This window comes from Falco cherrug, chromosome 2 (genome assembly GCF_023634085.1).
Source record: "Falco cherrug isolate bFalChe1 chromosome 2, bFalChe1.pri, whole genome shotgun sequence".
Taxonomy (NCBI): domain Eukaryota; kingdom Metazoa; phylum Chordata; class Aves; order Falconiformes; family Falconidae; genus Falco; species Falco cherrug.
The window spans coordinates 83,110,147-83,129,966 of NC_073698.1; the positions used below are offsets into that span (position 1 = coordinate 83,110,147).

General features: G+C 63.0%; 2 protein-coding genes across 2 annotated transcripts in view; one reads left to right on the forward strand and one right to left on the reverse strand.

Moving 5' to 3' along the window:
• Positions 1–1,852: 1,852 nt before the first annotated feature.
• LOC129735347 (uncharacterized) lies at positions 1,853–3,834 on the reverse strand. Its single transcript, XM_055701814.1, has 2 exons — positions 3,001–3,834; positions 1,853–1,993 (listed from the first exon to the last, which is right to left on the reverse strand). Exons 1-2 carry the CDS (start codon positions 3,832–3,834, stop codon positions 1,907–1,909), a joined length of 921 nt encoding a protein of 306 aa, XP_055557789.1. The 3' UTR covers positions 1,853–1,906.
• Positions 3,835–12,304: 8,470 nt separating this feature from the next.
• Positions 12,305–19,820, forward strand: part of BCOR (BCL6 corepressor) — a 59,250-nt gene continuing 51,734 nt past the window's right edge. The window contains 1 exon segment of the mRNA XM_055701813.1: positions 12,305–12,383. The gene's annotated coding sequence lies outside the window, so the exon portion shown is untranslated.

A 19,820-nucleotide genomic window follows, 5' to 3' on the forward strand; every position in this document is an offset into this window, starting at 1 on the left:
CTCCTCGGGAGCCCCGCAGCTTCTCGCCGCACTGGCCGGGCCCGGGCGGGTTGGCCGGGCGCCAGGGGAGGTGAGGTTAGCCTCGGAGCTGGCTGGCGGATGGCATGTTATTGTGAAAAGAGAGCGGGGAAGGCAAATAGGAGCATGGCACGGTATAGGCTCGCCACGTGACCGAAATGTGTTTATCTCGCCCCGGAGAAGCCGGGCTGCCTGCGGAGGCCAACCTTGCTCTCATGGCACAGGCGCGACTCCCGTGGCTGTGGACGGGGCTGGGCCCTGCGAGAGAGCAGAGACCACTTCTGTTTGCTTTTGCTGTCGCTTCGGCTTTTATCATTTGCCTTGTCATTCATCATCAACCTCTCTAGGTCTCCCTCCCCCTTGTCGCCCCGTCGTGTCCCCCCCCCGTCCCCCCCGCCGCCTCCCCCAGGGTCAGTCAGGAAAAGATTGGGAATCCATCTGAGGAGCGAGACAGGGAAAGAAGGGTCGGATGGAGATGCGGCTGGGGCGCGCGGGGGCTGGGCGGATAAAAGCAGCTGCGTGCAGAACAAAGGTGCTGGAGGGTGGCTTTTGGTGGTGGAGCAGAACCTCGTAAATGAGAGATTTCCGTTCACAAGACTCCGCTTGCACAGTTTCTGTCCTGCCCTTGAACTGACAAGCGAATATCTGCATCGCAACCAGAAAGTAAATCACACCGAGCCTGGCTCGGGGAGGGAGCGCACAACGCTCCAGTCGGTTGCTAAGTGCGAAAAAGTGGAAGATTTCAGCTTCCCAGCGCAGCCCCGCTTCTCCGATACAATATTTACTTTGGGAGCCCGGCGAAATACGCTCAGTATTTATTACGCAGAGTGCCGGAGCAAGCTCGCATTTGCGTGATTAGGAGCAAGCGGAGGAGCGGCCGTGGCGCGGCATATCAAAGCGAGCCCGCCTTGGCAGGGCTCCCAGGCAGGGCTTTACTGGCACCCGCGGGATTCCGCGGGGCAGGGCGAGCGCGGCCCGGGCGGCGGCGGCGGCGGCTGCCGCTCCCCGCCGCCGGGGCACGGGGGGGGCCCGCAGCCCTTCGCGGGAGGCCAAAAGCGAACGTCGTTCCTGCCGTGGGCCCCGCGTTAACGAGGCGCAGCGGCTGGGCTGGGCCGGGCTCTGCCCGCGGGCTCTGCGCTCCGCGGCATCAGCTGCGGCCAGCCGGCCGGTAATCTCATTAGTGTCGTCGCGTTTGGGGAGAAAAGCGCCCGCCGTCCCCGCCCGGCCTCGGGAGAGTAGACAAAGGTCTGCGAGGCAAGGCCCCGCGGCCGTGCCACGGCGGGCCGGCCCTGTTAATGTTCAATCGGGAGCGGGGGAGCAGTGCCGATCTCCTGGCTCCGCGCTGGGGGGGGGCGCCGACCCCTGCTCGCCGCTGCCGGCCAGGCTGTGCCGGGGCCGGTCCAGCGCAACGCGCCTCTCCGTCTTGCCCCATCGGGATATTTTCTGCTTGGAAGTTATGCTAAAATAACATTTGTGTGCACGTTAATGATTTATTTATGTGGCTAATAATGCTCACATTCTCGCTGATATTTGTCTAGGCGAAAGACCAGCTGCGAAATGCCCCGCAGCTGTAGCCAGTGCTAGAACAGAGTGCCTTGGAACCAGAAATCAATGCTCCTGAAATGAACAAGTGGACAACTTATTAGGCTCAGTCACTCCACACGCCGTCCCCTGATAACGAATAGATGAAGTAGGCACTGGAGAAAGGAAGCGTCTGGGAAGGCCACACATGCCCACTCCTTCGCGGAGAGGCCGGGTAATTCCGCGGGGCAAAGCTGGCCGCACGGACATCCCCGGGCAGGGCAGGGGCTGCGACACGGCACTGGCAGGCTGCTTGGGGTTAGATGGTGATAAATACGGCGAGCGCCCGGGAGAACGGCTCCAGGAGTCATTGATGAAGGTGTCCGGTTTCCTTGCTGCTCCAGAAAGCAGAACCGACAGGTTCAGCGAGATCACGTAATCGTGGCGTCTCTGCCTAGAAACAGTCGCGCTAATTTTGCATTTTTACCATCCACGGGGAGGAAAAATACCTGTCCTCCCGCAATGCAAATCCTTACACAAATAGATCTGCGGGCGCACAGGGAGCCGCTGCCAGCCTGACCTCCAAACCAGGAGTCGCTGGGCCCGGATTCAGAGCGACCGGCCAGCAGCAGCACACCCCGACAGCACACGAGATTGTGCAAACTCCCCAGCAGCCCCTCGCAACTCGCTGCTGGCTGAGGAAGGTCCGAGCAGGAGCCTGCGGTTAATCTCCGAGGCCTTCATGCATCCCTGGCGAGCAGCGCCACAGCGCTAAGTGCAATTAACATAACAGACACTAAAATAGGAGAGAGCGGCGCTGAATTTAATTTGCAGGCTTTAAAAAAAAAAGGAAAAAAAAAACCCCACAACTTAGCACTTGGAACGGTCTGGTGATGAACGTGGAGAACGAGGTGGAAGGCGGTGGAACAGCCCTCCTGCCTCGGGGAGGGGCCGCGGTCAGTCCCGGGGACCCGCTCCGGGAGCCGGGACCACCTTGGTGCGCGCAGCACCGTAAAACATTTCTAGACAGGTAAACTCCTCCGACGGGGCTGCCACCGCCGCGCAGCCCCAGCGCAGCTCCCCCCCCGCCCAGCGGGAGCTCCCACAGCGCGGGGGCAGCCGCAGCGTGACCAGGTCGCCGGGGCGGGCAGGCACCTCCCGGAGCCTCCTTCCTGCCCCCCGACACGCACGCTCCGCGATCCGGCTGCTTCCCTGCCCCCGCTGCCTGGGGGGAGAGAGAGGAAATGGGAGGGGGGGGGAAGAAGCGGCGGGGTAACCCCCTCCCCGCGCTTCCTCACATATTCCCCCCCGCCCCCCGCAAACTGCCTCCCAGTAGGGCAGAAGTTCACAAAAGAGCGAGACAGAGAGGGGAAGATCGAGGTTTCCGAGAAAAGAGAGGAGAAAAGAGCGAGATAGAGATTAAAAAACATTCTAAAAACGTCGCAACCGAGGGAGACCCACCGATCGGCTGGGAAGCCTGTGGTATCCGGCCGGGTGAGAGGGGGGGAAGGAAGGGAGAAAAGAGGGTTTTAAAGAAACTGGAAGGCAAAAGCTGTTGGGGAGGAAGTGTAAACCGAGAGGAAGGCTGGGGGAGGGGAGAGAGCGCCATCTTTTCATGTCACAGTCACAGAGACAGCGCTGGGCTCGGCCACAGCGTCTTGGTTTCTTTTTAACAGCGGAAAACGTGCGATTAGCAGGCAGACGGGCGGAGACTACCAGCCCTGCGCGCACGCACAGCCCGCAGCTCTGTCTCCTTGCCGTGTAATCCCAGCGCTCAGCGCTGCTGCACCCCCTCATTAAAAAACCGGAGATTTCCTCCTCCTCCTCCGCTCTCCGAGGAAAACAACGCCCGCCACCGCCTGAACCCGGGCAGCGCCGCCCGCACCGCACCGCTCGCCCGGAGGCCGCCCGGGGGCCCCGCGCTCCCCACCGCCCGGCCCTGCCTGAGGGCTGCGCGGTCCCCGCCGCTCGGCCCCTGCCCCCCCGCGAGAGGCTTATGCTCATTCCCACCCCAGGGGGCCGCCCCCGGGGGGTGCACGGCGGGGGGCTGCCTACAGCTCCCCCCCTACCCTGTTTCCCGTCCTTGAGGGCTGCTGCTACCCCTCTGCCAGGGCGGCTGCTCGCTGCTCGCCGCTTCCCCCTCCCGTGCCCTTCCTTTATCCATCCTGAGAGCGAGGGTGGGGTGCGCCGAGCCGGGGCTCCCCGCGCTGGGGCCAGTAGCGAGGAGCAGCGCTGGGATCCCCCGGGACCCAGCAATCCCGCGGCGGAGCCGGGCACTGCCGCCCACGGCCCCATGAACGGCGCTTTATTCCGCAGCGCTCAAACCCCTCATTGTGTTTGGTAGAATCACCTGCCTCCTCTGGAGCCGGGCGATTAATTTAATGCGATACAGAGCGCGCTCCGTTCCGGCCCCTCCTCGGCGGGGAGATCTCCGCCGGGCGCTCCCCCCGCAGTCGCGGGGCGGAGGAGGGGCACGGCACGGCACGGTACGGTACGGCACGGCACGGCACGGCACGGCACAGCGAGGCGGGCTGGCATCCTCCGAGCACCGGCTCTCCCGGCGGCGCCCGGGGAAACCTTCCCCGCGCGGTAGCGGCGGCGGCAGCTCCGATCGGAGTCGCGCAAGCAGCCGCCGCGCAGACCTGCTCGGTGCCCGGGGGGGGCTGCGAGGCGGGCGGGGGCCGAGCCGTGCCTGGCGAAGGGATTTGCTGGGTCGTTGGCTGCGCCTGGGGAAAGGCGGGAGGGCGGGGGGGGGGGGTTGGCTGTGCCTAGCGATGGGGGATTTGAGAGGGAAGGGGAGGGGGTGGCTGGGCTCGGTGGAAAGCGGGGGGGGGGGGGGGGGGCTGGCTGCCGCGACTGCTGGGGACGGTGGCTGTTATTATTGTTATTACTGTTATTGTTATTTTTAGGGGACGGCGGTGGTGGGAGCGGGGGGGGGGGGGGCGGGCCCTGCTCTGCGGGGGGCGATGTGGAAGGGGGGCTGCCGGCTGTGCCCGCGGAGGGGGCATGAGGTGAGGGCGGTGGGAGAAGCGTCTCCTCTGTTTCTAATAAAGGAAACGACTTTTATTGAACGATAAATGCAGGGGAACGAAAGTCGTGTGGGTGCGCCTGGTGGGGGCGATTGATTTGGCGGAGAGAAAGGGGGGGAGGCAGCTGCCCGTGCCGGCGCGGGGTGTTTGGGGCGGGGGGCGCGCAGCGGCGAGGGGCCGGCTGGCCTCGGCTGCCTCCTGCCCGGGGGGGATGTCGGGGAGGGGGCGTTGGCCGCCCCGCTGGAAGGGGGCGAGGGCTGCCCCTGTTCGTGAGGGGGCTGGAGAGGGGGAGAGCGGGATGCTCGCGGTGGGGGGTCCGGAGGGAGGGGGGGCGTAGGCCGTGGGGTGGTGTCGCCTGCCCCCTCGGGCAGGGGGGGCTGAGGGGGAGGTGTCGGCTGCGCCTTGCCAGTTGGGATTTGATAGGGGCGGTAGGAGACACGTCTCCTGTTTCTAATAAAGGAATCGGCTTTTATTGAAGGATAAATGCAGAGAACCAAAGTCGTGTGGGCTGCAGCCGCCGAGCTTCGTTAGCTGCCGATGTGACTGTGAAGATAAAACGCTCCACAATAACTCGAGCGCGAAGAGCGCCGGGGATGGGGATGTGCGCTCCCCGCCGGCCCCGGCCCTGCGCCCCCACCGCGCCCTACGGCCCTGGCCCCGCGGCGGAAGGTGCCCGGGGAGCTTCAGACCGGGCTAACGGCTCGGCCTTGGGACTTGGCCAAGTTTCTCTGACTTAGGGGAACTCTGGGGATGAGTAATCTCTCCAGGCTAGGGTTTGGGAAGGTGGTGGGTTTTTTTTTCGCTAGCTCGCTCTCTTCTTTTTTCCCCTTGTCATCAGCTGCTGACCCACTCACTTCGAGAGCGCGGCACCGACGGGTTTCTGAGAAGGGCGGCGGGAGGAGACGGGGGATGCGGTGAGCCCGGCGAGGCCCCCCCACCGCCTCAGCTCCCCACCGAGCCACCCCGGCTATGTTGTGGCCCCGACCACTTCGGGGCTGCGGGGCGTCCCTGCTCTCCCGGCTCCCGTGCAGGGCCCTGGATGTGGCTTTGCCGGGGGATGAGGGGATGCCCACCCGCCCACACCACACACACTCCACTGCCTGGCGTGGAGGCCGGTGCGGAGGTTTCCCAGGGCAGTGAGGGCACGGCATAGCCGCGCCTTGCCCTCGGGGAGCTGTTGGGAAGCGTTTCCTATTCGGCACCTCGGCTTATCTCAGGTGGCGACGGCTCGAGGACGGGAGGGGGGAACTCCGGGCCCGGGGGGAAGCCCCCGGGGACGGAGAGGCAGCGCGTAGGCCCGGCCGTGGCCGCGGCGGCGGCAGGCGTGGGCGCACTGAGCCCCGCTGCCCGGCGGCCGGGGAGGAGCAGTGCCCGCATCCTGCCCGCGGGGCGGGCGCGGTGGGGCCCTGCCCGGTGCCGCGGAGGGCAGGCCCGCCGCCGTGTAGCGTCGGGCGCCGTGCCCGCCCGCGGCCTCCGAGTGTGCCTGCCGGGCGGTGGGGCGTGGGGGCGGCCGCTGGGTAGGGAAGCGGCTGGGGGGGCTGCGGGGGGGAAGCATAAGCGAGTCGACGCCGAGCGCGGCCGCCGCCAACAGATCCTGCAGCTTGGCTGGGGGCAGGCAGGCGGGGGAGCATCGCCGTCCCGATGCCGTCGGGGGTGCTGCAGCGAAACGACCTGGAAAAGGCAGCCCGGCTGTCGTTCTGCCTCACCCGCCGCCGCGTGTGCTGGCCGGCGTGGGGCTTCCCCCCAGCGCAGCTCCCTGCCGGCTTTACGGGCAGCGAGGGGCCAGTAAGGCGGGCCGCATCCCCCGCCTGCGACGGGGGAGGCGGGCGGGCAGGGCCGGGGAGCGCCGCGGAGCGGGGCGCGCTGCTAATCTCCGAGCCTGGCAGGTTTCAGTCCTCAGATTACCTGCGTGTTTGGCAATTTCCGAGAGGCGCGCTGGGAGGCGGCTGCTGCCCTGGTTTGGGTACCGCGATGGCAGGGGGGGACGGCGGGGGGGGACAGGGACGCGACGTTGGGAGATGAAGTGGGAACGGGGTTTTAAATGGCATTTCTGTACGGAAAATACTTTTATTTTCCCTTGGTTTTTTGAAGCTGCTTTCGAAATGAACATTTTCTGCGATAAGAGGTGACCGATCAGAATCGCTGGGGGGAGGCTGTAAGCAGACGTTTTGCCCCAGCTTACTGTTATCTTATCTTTCACACTTGCAGGGCGAAAAAGTGGCTTATCTTTATACCCACCCCCCTCTCGCCTTAATTGCTAAAAACACTGTGAAGTGTTAAGTACAGGACTAAAGAATGTCTCCGCGTGTCTGCCATGCGAGTGATGGGGGGGGGGGGGGGGGGGATCCGAATTGAAAAATTAGGGACTTTTCTCTGGAAAAGTACACACGTGTACACACCGAGAGCCTCTCCCTGCCCCCGCTCCACTGCCGCTTTGATGTTGCAGGCTCCAATTTCATATGTATGCACCCCGGCGAGCCACCCGCTGCTGCGGGCTTCCAGCCGGGGCGCAAATCCCGCTCGGCACGGCGGCGAGCCCGGGGGCCGCGCCGCGGGGCGCGGGCTCGGAGGCCGGCGGAGGCCTCCGCTGTCACCTCTGGGGCGAGTGAATAACCCCAGTGTTTATGAACCCGGGTGCAGAATTGGTATTCAGCGCCGAGCCACGGCATCGTCTCCTCGCATTCTCTCCCCACCCCCTCCGAAACAAAACACAACACAAAAACAAAACCAGAAGGAGGACGGAGGTGATTCATCGACTGTATCCAATTATTAACATACAAGCTGTAGTCTGCACAAACACACCTTCAAACCATGGCGGTTCCCCCGGCCGCCGTATTATATTTAAACCCAGGAGCGTGCTGACTGCCGTGCCTCCGCCGAGCCGCCGCTCGCTGCCGCTCCTTCCCAGGCCGCCGAGGGACGGAGACGGGGCGCAGCCGGCGCCCCCCGGGGCTGAGGGACCCCACCGGGAAAAGGGGGCGCAGCCCCCGGCTCCCGCGCATCGCCTTCAGAGTCGAAGGCTCAACCTCTCCCACACTGCTCTCCGGCCGGGCCAGGGGTTTTGTCTGGCTTCAGCCCTTGTCCTCGGTCTGCGCCCCCCCGCCGAGCCCCCCCCCGCGCCGCCCGCTGCCCCCCGCCGCGCTGGGGGGAGGCGAGGAGAGCGACAACCTCGCCGGCGCTATTTTTACTCCTCTTCAGACTTGTGCGGCGCACGCCCCCTCCCCTGCAGGGCCTTGCCTAGCGGCTGCATCTCCCCGCTGGCAGGAGCGGCCGGGGCTGCCGGCGGCCCTGCTTTCACCTCCTCCTGGCCGGCCGGCCCGCCCGCCCCGCCGCCGGCAGCGCCCGGCCCCCGCGCCCGGGGCAGGGGCCCGCAGCAGCGCTCTGCCCGAGGGGACGGGGCGGGGGCGGGGTGGGGGGGGTGGGGGGGGACGGGACACAGGCGCGCCGCAAGCAGACAAAATGGCCGAGGTATGCAAGTGGGAGAGGTGGAGGGGGCAGCTCGCAGCTAGCTTGCCCTTATCCTGCAGCGGGCTGCCGCCCCCCTTTCTTACCCCGGGCAGGGGCCGTGCCTCCAGCCCGTCCCCCCGCGGCCGCCCCGGTGGGCTCGGCGCTGCGCCTTCCCCACCGAGCTCTGCACGGGCCGGCAAGCGCTTCCCCCGCCGCGGCGGCAGCCGGCCCCGGGCGGCGGGCGGCAGGCCGAGCTTCCCGGCTGGAGGCTGGCCGAGGCGTGCGTGTGTTTGTTTGCCTGCTTGTCCCTCCCGGGCTGTCCGGTCCGAGCGGCAAACGGGGCCCGGAGGATCACGGGCATCTCCGCTCTTCAGTGGTTCGGGGAAGAGGCGCGGAGCAAAGCAAACACAACCGGAGAGATTTGTCATTCGGCTTTGTAAGAAAGATAGCGGCGCTTAGTCCGTGAACCGAGCGCGTCTCGGGCTCTTCTGGGGAGAGGGAGAGAAAATAATGGATCTCCTGTCAACAGAGTAGCCATGAACTACGAAGTAAAATTATAGTACTTCTGCTATGCAAAACCCCCTTGATTGCACGGGGAGTTTGCATGTCGGTGTAACAATATGCTGGCACCGTGTCAGGTCTGAAAGCGGTGCAGACCCTGTATAACGCCAATTGAGGCTTGTCTTGTTTTGTTATTCAGATTTCTACACTTCCATTAAATTCCACTGCCTTACAATAAGCAATGATAAAGGTCTGATTTAAGACACACTCAAGCAGGGCAATTCAGAGCTTAGGACAGTGATCTGTTATTTATAGGCTTTTCCTAGCACTCATCACCAGGCTGTCTGAGCACCTCGCTCGCATTAATTCATTTTACCTTCGCAGCGCCTGTCTCCCCTCTCTCTCATTTCCCGTGCTCGGGAGACCCGCGTGCTCCGGTTGCCGTTTGGCGGGCAGGGGAGCGGCCGTGGAGGGTGCCGGGGCCCGGCCTCGCTACTCCTGCCGTTTAACCCCCAACTTTCTGAGGTGCGCGGGCCGGGGGCAGTGTGTGTGTGTGTGTGTTCCAATTAGAGGCGGCGCTGGAGGTAAATGAGAGCCGGCGTAAAGCCATCCCACTTGGAAGCCTCCTGCGAGAAGCCCATTCTGCCATTAACAATGGATTTGTCTTTACGAGGAGGTTAAGTACTTAGCATTATCGGAGCAGCCGTTTTTGCGAGCGCATCCTCGCCCGGCTCCGTGGCGGCAGCAGCAGCAGCGGCAGCAGCGCGGAGCCCCAAGCATCTGTGCGCGGAGCCCCCCCTCCGCTCCCGGGGAGAAAGCAGTGTGCAGCGGCCTGACCCGGGGGTCAGTTCCCTCCGGAGCGGGGGTGGTGGTGGTGGTGGTGTAATCCGCAAGGCAAGAGCATGCTCTGAATTTTCCGAGGTTAGCTCGGCGGTGCCTGGCTCACCCGCGGCAGGGGAAGGCGGCGCGGCGCGCAGCCGGGCCGAGCCAGGCCGCGGGAGGAGCGAACTGAAGCCCCAATGTCTTCGCCAGGAGCCGCCAGCCTCCTGCTGCAAAGCTCGGGGACCCGGGGAACAAAAAAGGCACAGAGGCAAACAAGCGCGGGTCTGTTCCTCCCCTCCACGGAGGAAACTGCGTGCACGAAGAAAGAAAGTTTAACTACGCTTAAAAATAAAAGTGGAGCGAGTTTACCCCGAGATAACTTGAAGTCATTAGTTAAAAAAAAAATAAAAACGCATCCCCAACCACCCAGCCACACGCTGTAGGCGCACACATGTGATCCGGAGTTCGCAGCCCGGGAAAAGGGAAGTGTGCGACTTCTGTGATACAAGTGCGGGCCGATGGCATCGCGGTTCCAGACCTGTGGGGACAGACAAAGCCCGGATCAACGCAGCCAGGAAGCCGCGGCTACGGCCACCTCGCCGGGAGACACGCTAGTTCTGCTTTCCTACCGAAAGAAGCAATTTTAATGAGGTTCTCCCTAGGAAAGGGAAAAAAAACCCCAACAAACCAGCAGAGGCCTTTCCTCCAGCTGTGTGCCTGTAACTCACGTGTGTTCAGTCTAATAACTTTTAATGTCTAGCCCTAAAACATCTTTATAAAAAATAGCTTTACAGCGTAATAGGCCAGGTGTCCTTCTGCTTGTTATCGGAGATTAAAAAAACCTGTGCGAGCCTTTTCAGATGCGTGGCCCGCCGCGCCGGGATCAAACCCGGACGCTGCCCGGGGCCGTACGCCCCGTCGGCACCGCAGCCTGGCCGCCGCGCTCGGCGGCTCCCTGGGCTCCCCTGCGAGGAAGCCGAGCGGTGCGGCTGGAGTTTCGGGTTTCAGGCGGTGGATATTTCACTTCTGCTTTGAGACGGGCGAGTTTTTTAAGAGAGACGTGGCGAAAACCTAAAGCCTCGTGATGGCAGTTTAATGAAATGCTAACCCTCTGGCCACGACCCGGGTGTGCGCGTGTGTGGGGTGTACACCGTGTCCCCCTCCCCGAGCATCTGGTGACCCCCACGTTTTTTCCAGACGAGGCTTAGATTCTCGATTATAAACTTATGGATTGGGGGGGTGGGATGTCTTTGTTAGGGACAACTTTCGGGATCTCCTGGTCTTCTATCAAGCAGTAGCGGCGGAGAGCAGGCAGGCAGCCCCGGCAGTCCTGCTTTGGCGCTGAACACTCATCGCCCTCCTTGCTGCTTGCGCGCTCTCGGCGGGGAAAGCTTTTGCAGCTCGCAGCGTCTCAGCAGCCTTTTACGCGCAGGGTCCTGAACGTGGCGATTAAAAATCCCCCCCGGGGCGAATTGTCCGTGTTAATCGCCCGGTGTTTGGCTGGCAGTCGCTCCCACACGGCGCGGCGGCGAGAAGGGCTGGATGCGGCGCCGGCGGCGCTGAGGTGGCAAAACTCCCGCTTCCCCGGGAAGGCGCCGGGCGGTGCGGGGGAGCTGCGGAGCCAAGGGCCCGCCTGGCCCTGAGGCCGGGGCCGCCCCGGGAGCCTCCGCGCCGCGGCATCCGCGGGACCAAACCCGGGAATATCGGCGGGGATGGGCGTTATGAACCTGAAATTTACGAGTGGAGCTCGCCGAGCCAAAAGTTGCCTTGCCAAAGTAAATAGATGCAGCGGATAACTATCAACCCGGAGATTAAAGGGCTCCACAACCCGGGCAGAAATCTTAAAGCAGCCGTAGAAATGCCAGAGAGGGAAACGGCGCTTCGGCTGCCATCCCACCCCGGGTTGCCACACCGCTCACACGTAGCAGAAAGCGCGTTAAGGGCTGCCAAAGCCGGATCAGGCGAAAACGCGCTTTAATAAGGTCCCCCCCCGGCCCCCCCGCAATGCAGACGTTGACAAACGAGTGGCTTTTTTTCCATCCCGATTCAGAGCTCGGAGAAGCGGACCGGGGGAAAACGCGTATATCGGCGCGGCTGTGCCGCGGATCACGCGAAGTTGGGGGCGGCGGGTGGGCCTAGAGAGGGGCCCCGGGGCCGGGGAACCCCTCTGCGGGTGGGAGGCTGCGGGAGAAAGGGTCCGTGCGCGCCATGACCCCTGCAGGGGGTAAGGACGGCTGCAAGCCCTCGGCGGGTCCTGGGCCGGCGGGGATGCCCTTGCGTGACGGGGGGATCCCGGAGCCGGCAGGTCGGGGTGGGGGCGCGGGCTGTACTGCGGGGGGCGTGATCCCGGGCGCCGCGGTGCGGCGGGGCGCGCGGGGGAGAGCGCTGCGAGAGGCGCGGGGGCGTCCGGCGGCGGGGCCGAGGCGAGCGGGGCGGCGGGGGGTGGCAGCGCGGCGCAACCCGCCGCGGAGCCTCGCAGCGGTGTCTGGCAGCGCCGCCGCCGCCGGGGTTTTGACAGCTTGGTGGAGCGGAGTGAGCGGAGCTTTATGGTAATTGCGGATCTCCACTGGCCTTCTGGGTAGCGAGCGAGGGGAGTATCAGCGGGGCGGGGGGGCGGCTTTCCTCACCCCGCCGGCCGGGGAGCGCGGAGTACCCCCGGGGCACCGCAGCTCGGCAGCGACCTGTGCCAGCCGCGGGGAGCGGGCGAGGCGAGGGGCTGGCGAGGGGCGCAAATCAATTAGTCAGGGCAAGGGGGGAGAACGGGTGCGCGGCCGGGCGAGCCCTGCCTGGCTGGTCAGGGAAACGCAGCCAGGGGAGGGGGAAACTTGCAGAGGGAAAAAGCGGTGGCGGCGCTGCTGCTGCTGCTGCCGTTGCCGCTGCTGCTGGCGGCGGCTCCCTCGGTGCAGCGCCTGCCCGGGGGGAGGGGAAGGGAGGGGAGGCGGCGGCTGGAGGAGGAGGAGGAGGAGGAGGAGGAGGGAGAGAGGGAGGGGGGATGCGAGGGGAGCGCAGCGTGCAGCAGACGGAGCCCGGTCTCCCAGCGGCAAGGTGAGGAAGAGCGGCTTTCCCGGCGGACTAAAGAGGGGAGGGGGGGGGGAGAGGAAGAAAAAGAGAGAGGGAGAGAGAGGAGGAGAAGAGGAGGAGGAGAATTAAATCCCCAGCCACACACACACAAAGCCGCGGCGGCCAGGGCACGGGAGACGGCGGCGCGGGCGAGATGTGGGGAGCGCCGCGCTCGCCAGCGCAGGAACTTCGCCCGGAGCAAGCCAGCAACATGGCGCTGCCAAACCAGAGCCGGCAGCCGGAATGAGCATCGCGGGCTGCCGCTCCCGCTGCTGAGCGCAGCCCAGCCGAGAAGCAAAGCCCTTCCCGCGGGCACCTGCCCCGTCGGCGCAGGCGGCGGCCGCGCTCCCGCCCCCCGCAGCTCCCTGCGTTCCCGCACCCCTTCCCTGGCCCGCCCGCGCCGGGGCAAGCCGCGACACACGCACCCACGGAGAGGGGGAGGGGGCTCGGGAAACTTTTCTTGCCTCTCCCCCCCCACCCCCGACGGGGCTGCCCTTCCTGGGAGAGCAGCAGGGCGAGGCGACGGTGTAAGACCCGCGGCGCGGACCGCGCACGCCGCAGCCCCGCGGCGCGGCAGGAAGGTCAGTGCACCGCTCCGCGAACAGCTCCCGTGAGGAAGCGCCGCCGCCGGGTCCCGCGGTGACGGGGCGGCCGCGAGGCTCCCCTCGCCCCGCCGCGGGGACGGCGCCGCGGCGGCCGAAAGTTACGGCGCGGGGCAGCGGGGCTCGGGCGGGAGTGGCAGGCAGGCGGCGGCGTGGGGGAGAGGGATCTCCCGGTGCGTCTCCGGGGCTGCGGCGGCGGAGGGGAAGTTTGGAAGGCAGTTGGTTGTAAAGATGCCTGTTTGGGGCGGCGTGGTGGGGGTAGTGGGGGGGCGGGCGGCGGCGGGGGGGGCGGGCGGCGGCGGGGGGTTGGCGGCTGCTGGTAGCGCTGTCGGCTCTCCGGTGCGCCTGTGTGTGGGGTGGTGGCGGTGTTCCCGTCGTCTCCTACTTTGCGATCGGGAAGGCACCGGGGCAGCGGCGGTGCGGGGCTCCCGGGGGCCGGGGCGAGCGAGGAAAAACGCTGGCGACCCGCGGAGCGGGGACGGCTCCCGCGCCGGGCGGGACGGGCCCCGCGCTCCCCGTCCAGAGCAGCGGGCGGTGCGGGGGCGGCGGACAGGTGAGCGGCGGGGAGAGCCCGCTGCAGGCTGCCTTCCCCTGGCCGGGAGAGCCCGGGTGCCGCTCCCCCCCTTCCCTCCGCCCCGGCGGGGCGGGCGCCGCCGCGCACGTGGGGCAGGGCGGCCCGGGGCTTTCCCGTGCGCGGAGCTGTGCTGGCGTGAGGTCCGGCGTGACACGGAAGTTTAGTCAGCCCTAAAATGTAGTTTGGAGTTGAGAGACCGACCCGGAGGGAGGCTTGGGACTTGCCATCAAAGGGCCGGCCGGAGGGGGACGGCCAGGCAGGGAGGCAGCGGAGGCTGCTTTGTGAAGCCGGGGCCAAGTGGGGCGGCTCTGCGCAGCATATGAGGCATGCATTTGATGTTCGCGGAGCGAGTCCGGGGGCGAGGGCTGCGGAGCGTTCACGTTCCTCTTTTCTTTCTCGATGTGTGCGTGTGCGTGTGTGTTTTTTTCCCTCCCTCTCTCTCGTTTCCGCGATGTCTGTCGGATCCTGGGTTTGGTGATCGCGGAGGGGGCGAGGGGGAGGCGAAGAGCACCTCCCCTGAGGGGAAAAAAAAAAAAAAAAAAAGCCCAGACCGTAGTGAGCTGTGTAAAACTGACAAAGTGTGGGTACTGGCTTTAATGGTATCGCTTCGGAGCTCCTCGCAGCATTAATTCCCACTAATGAATCTTTTCCAGAAACTCCGTTCATTGCTTTCATCTACTCTTTGGAGCCTGCAGCTTTTGTATCCGTGTTTGTATTAAAAAAAAAAGGGGGGGGGGAGGGGGAAGCCCAGCCCGCACAACGTAGCCAAGCTCGGATTTTCCAAAGGTTTCTATTAACTTTTTTTCCCCCGCCCCCTCCCCGTGGCCCTACCGCGGGGGGCGGCCGGGGAGAGCCGTGCCCCGCCAGGGTCGCTCGGGAACAAAGCTGGGGGCGAGAGGGGGCGGGCGGTGCGAGGTCTCTGCCCCCGTGGCTGCGTCCGCAACCCCCCGCCGGTGGCTCCGCCGCACCCGGGTCGCCGCCGCCCGCGCTGCCCCCTCCCAGCCCGCGCTGCCCCCGCAGCTTTGTGCGCGCCGCTGCCCGCCGCGCCGCTCCTCGGGGCCACCGCTCTCGCCTACTCTCGTCCCCGAGGCTGGTGCTTGCCTATCTGACTGGAGCCCGGTGCCGTCGCGCTTGCGACACATCGATTCATTTCCTTTCGGTTCTGCTGTCGGAGCCTCTGGGTGGGTTTTTTTTCCTTCCTTTTTTTTTTTTTTTTTTCCTTCCCGAGAGGTAGCCAGCGCAGCGCTCACCCTAATTGCTTTTAGGAGGATTAGGAGCAAATTCCACCCCCCCCCCGCCCCCCCGCCTGGCCGCCTCCCCCTCCCCGGGTTGCCTTCGCGCGCCGGGGTTGCAGTTTATCCCTGGTGCAGTTCTTTGAATTGCTGTCACAAATAGGTGACTCAGAGTTAATTAGGAAGTATGCACCGGATCAATGGGCTGCACAGCTCATTAGTTATTCCCCAGCCTTTTGCAGCGTTGGACCTCCGGCTCCTCACCCCGTATACCTCTTTAATACGCAACCTGGAGGGCTGGCAGGGACCAGGGAGCACTTCGGGTGAGGGGGGCTGGGTGCGAAGAGGGCGTGATGAATACGGACATTGAAGTTTCCAGGTTGGGAGGTTGCGTGTGGATGACCGGCCGGGGTCGCCCCTTGCTCCCCCCGCCCCCCCAGCCCCTCCCGCCGTGGCTATCTAACCTGCCTCCGCGCACGGGCGTGGTGAGCCCTCGCCCGCCCCGAGGTCGGAGGGACGAGTCCGGAATGTTACCAAAAGCAAACAGGCACAAAAAAAAAAAAAAAAAGTGTGTGTGTGTGTTTATTGGAGCGTATGCTGAGAGAGCAGACAAAATCTCATTTGTCAGGCATGAAGGTGGGCTGTGTGGAAGGCTATAAATATACCAGGGAGGATGGTACCGCGGTCACTTTTCTGTTCTTCGCCATTTCTAAGGTGAGTGGCGGAGGCTGAGGGACCGGGCAGGGGCTTCTCCTGGTATTGTTTGTCCGTCTGTGATAGATCGGTCTAGACAGCCGCTCAGGCTCCCTGCGAGCTCAGGAACCGGAGCCTGAAAGGGAGAGTGAGGGAGTCGGAGAGGAAAAGGTCACCGCGATATTTTTTCTTCTTTTTTTTTTCTTTTTTTTTTTTTTCTATGGTGGCGATGGTTGTTAACCCTTAAAGCCGAGAGGGGATCGAGGCCGGCTGCTCCGGCCTGGAAAGATGCGGGAGCAGCAGCGGCCGCAGGGATGCTGCCGGAGCAGGGGGGGGCCGGTGCAGCGCGCCTCGGGCCCCCGGCGCTGCCCCGTCCATCTAACAGCTTCGTAAGAGCTGTTTCCCACAACAGGAAAAGAGTTCACCAGGCGAGCGCCAGATTATTTCGTTCCCAGGAGTTTCCTCTCTCTGGAAGCTCCGAGGAGGGCCTGGAGCCGGGGTCGGGCGGCCACGGGGCCGGGGGAGCCACCGCAGACCCTCGGGCTCGGCGGGGCCCCGGGGGTGGCCCGGCCGGGCGGCCCCGGCGGCTCTCCGCCTCCCCCGGCCCCGCCGTGCCCCCCCCCCCCCCCCCCCCCCGCCGCGGATTGCAGTGGAAGCCCCACCGCGAAGGTTCCCGGCCTTGGGGGGGCGTGGGGTGTGTGTGTGCAAGTTCCCGCGGCCGCCTTCAGGCCCCGTCGGCGGCTCCCCGCGCCCTTGGCCGCGGTGCGCTCCCGGCGGGGCCGCTCCTGTCCCTGCGCGCAGCAGCCGGGCGGACCTGCCTCGGGGCGTCGGGGAGCCCACGGGGGCGCGCACAGCTCCTGGAGCGCGGGGGCTGGCGGCGAGCGGGGTCTGCGCTGGGGCTGGGGCGGGCCGGAGGTGATTTGCAGCCCCTGCGTGCGTGTGAGCTTCCTTTTGTACTGAGACGGCCTCGGTGGATGAGATGTGATCGTGGCGTGCAAGCCTGGGCGGTACAGATTAAAAGCAGTTAAGGCTTTAGAGCGATAGATAAAAGCTGGTTTTGTTGGATTCGCCTGCAGCGCAGACCATTCCCATTCCTCTTTGTCTGAGCCCTGGTTCCGGGCGCTACAGCCTTATTGGAAATGCTCCCGAGCAGTCCGCGTAGCCAGGGCAGCAGGCAGCTCAGCGCTTATTTACACGTCACATCTAAATACATCTCTAATTAGATAGAAGCAACGCCGGAAATGGCAGATTTGTTGCATATCTAATAGAGACCAGTGCAAACAGACTCAGCAGGGTTTCCCTCTCTCCCCCCCGCGCCCCCCCCCCCCCCCCAGCAAGACCAAGCTGGTAATCTGAGACCAAACAGAAATGACTTCTCCCATTTGAGTGCATTATGAACCACATTGGCCAATGTCTCTATTCTGATATTTAAAGTGATGCTTAGGATGTGTGAACCAAATGCCCAAATATGGACTGGGTCTTGAAACAATACTGGTGCCTTGGCTTTATTCCTGTGCTGGTGGACAATCTGGGCGCTGTGTCACACACTTCACCAGAATGTGCCAGGATCTGCAGCATCTTGGGCAGTTCTAAGTCATTGTCCCTTTCCCCTCCTCTTCCCACATCCCATGATAATTCACTTTTTTAAAGGTTGATAAGGAAGCCTGGGTCCCCTTAACAGGGATGCCAGAGGTGAGGTGGCTAAGCTCCAGGGGCTCCTGTACAGTCCACACAAGCAAACTTTGGGGATCTGTGCAGCTGCGAGACTGCGCAAAGTTGTTGACACGCTTTCAGGTCTCTGTGGATAAAATGGACCCAGGCCACCACAGCCCAAAATAATGAGTGCTATGCATACCAAAGTAGTCTTAGCAATCTGCGGCTGTCGTTTAAAAGGTCTCTCAACTTTTGACCGGTGAGTGGCCCCTGCAAAGGTGGGCAAAAGGCCTGCTCCGGCTCAGGTCATAGCTCTAGCAGCCACATTGCCCTCAGAGTAAATGTGGCTTGGAGTAAATTGGTGCTCAGTACAGAGGAGAAGCAGGCTCTGATTTCTGGACATCTTGACAAAGCTGTGGGCTCTTGCTGGGACTCTGCAGCGTAGTTGGGTTGCACAGGTGATACGCGATATGCTATCTTTCCCCTGAACACCGCAATAGATCATGTTTTAGTGCAGGCTTAGAAAGAGCAGCATGAAGCTGAGTTTAATACTTCCTCCTTAGGCTGGTGTTGTTTTAGAAATAATTGATGGCCAGAGTGGGCCTGCTGCCTTCTGTCTTGGTTTTGCAATGATTCGAGTGGCGGGGGCTGGCTGGGGGAGCTGGGCTAACCCCTTGTAGCTACGCCAGCCGCTCCGGCTGGCTGCGTGTGCGTGCAGGAGGCAGCGGAGGCCGGGGCTGCAGGCAGGGGGAGTTCCCCTGGCCGTGAGCAGCTCCCGTTAATCCTCCTGTCCTTTCAGGGAACGGGCTTACAGCGGTCCCTGCTCCACAGCAGCCTTTCCCTCCGACCTGACCCCCTCAGGTCCCGAGGCTGTGGTGGGCAGGGGCGTCTCTCCTGGGGGAGTGTATCTTTTGTGGGAGTTTGTCCGGAGCAGGCAGCCAGCGATCCTTTGAATGGCCGAGCAGATGAGGTGGGGATGGAAAGGAGGAGGCCAAGAACGCGCTGCAAATGTGGGTTTAGGAAACTGCTGCTGCTTTCCAGCAGCAAATTCATTTTTCCTTGTTTGCTGGACAGCAGTTCTTGGCCGAGTGGAGATTTTTTTTCCCCTCCTCTTTCCCACTGCTGGAAAAGTTAGCGAGTGAGGACATGCTTCAGTACCTGTTTTCCGAAACTGTTGTCTAAATTATTTGGGACTCTCCCTCTGCAGGGAAGCACTCCTTGCGCCCCAAACCTACCTTGTGAGCTGACAGATTTGGTGCCGTGTGATTAGACATGCAAGGAAGTCCACTTGGAGAAGATCCTGACAGCTTGAAATATAATTTGTGATCTGAAAGACAGTTTCCAGTATAATCTCATTATGCACCACAGACTCCCGGTGTTATTTTGTAGAAGGCGGACAATGATCAATTTACATTGACCTAGGGCTGGGCGAGCTTTTAGATGGTAATTGCCATATTGATTTGCATGCAAAAAAAGGACCTGCTAAAATTAAAGACCGGAAGCTAAATTAAACTAAATTTATTGTCTTGGTGCAAACTAAAAGACTTGTTAAAGTCTAAGGTAGACTTGGAAAGCTATGAAATCTAGAGAAAAATGATTCTTATCCTGATGGCTCTGGAAAATGAATCTACATGACGGAGACCGGGGCTGCAAAGACCCCATTGTGAGCAGAGGCACACAAGCCGGGGCTGTTCCGTGTAAGCCCCGACTCTCTAAACAATCGGAGAATAAAATATCTCCTCTGTCCAATGGAAATCTCGGCCTGAATGTTGGGATTGTCGTGCTAAGGAAAACAAAGCTTTATTTGGATAAGACAATTAAAGTGGAAAGCGCAGAATCCACCAGCCACTCTGGGAATGGCTTGTATAAAGAGCTGAGTGTGTTCAATAGAGCACTGGGGAAAGGGGGAGGCTTGGGGCTGCGCTTTGCGGCTGAGCCTACACCGGGAAAGCCTGGCATTGTGCTTCCTCCGCCTCCTCCTCGGCCAGGAGGAGCGAGAGCACTTCCAGCCAAAAGCGCTCTCCTTTCCGCAGCTCCCGCTGACCTCGAAGCAATCTCCCACGGCTGGGAGCTGCACCGGCGCACCTCTGCGGCAGGGTTGTTCCCCATGCACCTCCAGATGGCCCATAGTGGATTGCAGTCTGCCAGCACTGCCAGCTAGCCTGTTCTTTCTCAGAGCATGCTTTGCTTCTTGTTTTCAGCTGGAGTAGCTCTTGCTTTTATCCCAGGTGTTCATTTAATGCTCAGGAATACGTCACCTAGGGGCCTTGTACGTCTTTCGGTATTTGCGTATTACAAAACATTTGGGCCTGTATCCTCAGTTATAAAAGTCCAATCTTCTCCGCCATGGGAGTATTGGAGTAGTGCCTGGTACAGTTGATAGTAGAGAGAAGTACGCCTGTACTTGCACAGGCAGCAGGTCCCATGCCTGGGGCAGCCTGATGGCTGTCCTTGTGCTTGCAAGGAACAGGGGCTGTGGGGCTGCCTGTCCTGCCCCCACTGCTGTGTTTCTCCCCATGCTCCCCGGGAGTGGGGTGGCTTTGTGGCCTGGGATCTCCTGGAGGTGGTGGGAGAGCTTTGCCAGGCTCATTTAGCCATGGCTTGAGTATGGCATTTGTGCATGGCTGCAGGTAGAGACAGCAAAGTGAAATCAAAGCTGGAGGGGCGT

What these genes read in the sequence shown, in the direction of transcription:
- LOC129735347 (XM_055701814.1), bottom strand. Translation starts at nt 3,834, where the DNA reads ATGGGGCCGTGGGCGGCAGTGCCCGGCTCCGCCGCGGGATTGCTGGGT. An exon ending in ACAGGCTTCCCAGCCGATCG is followed by an intron (nt 1,994 to 3,000) that starts GTGGGTCTCCCT and finishes GACTGTTTCTAG; the next exon opens with GCAGAGACGCCACGATTACG.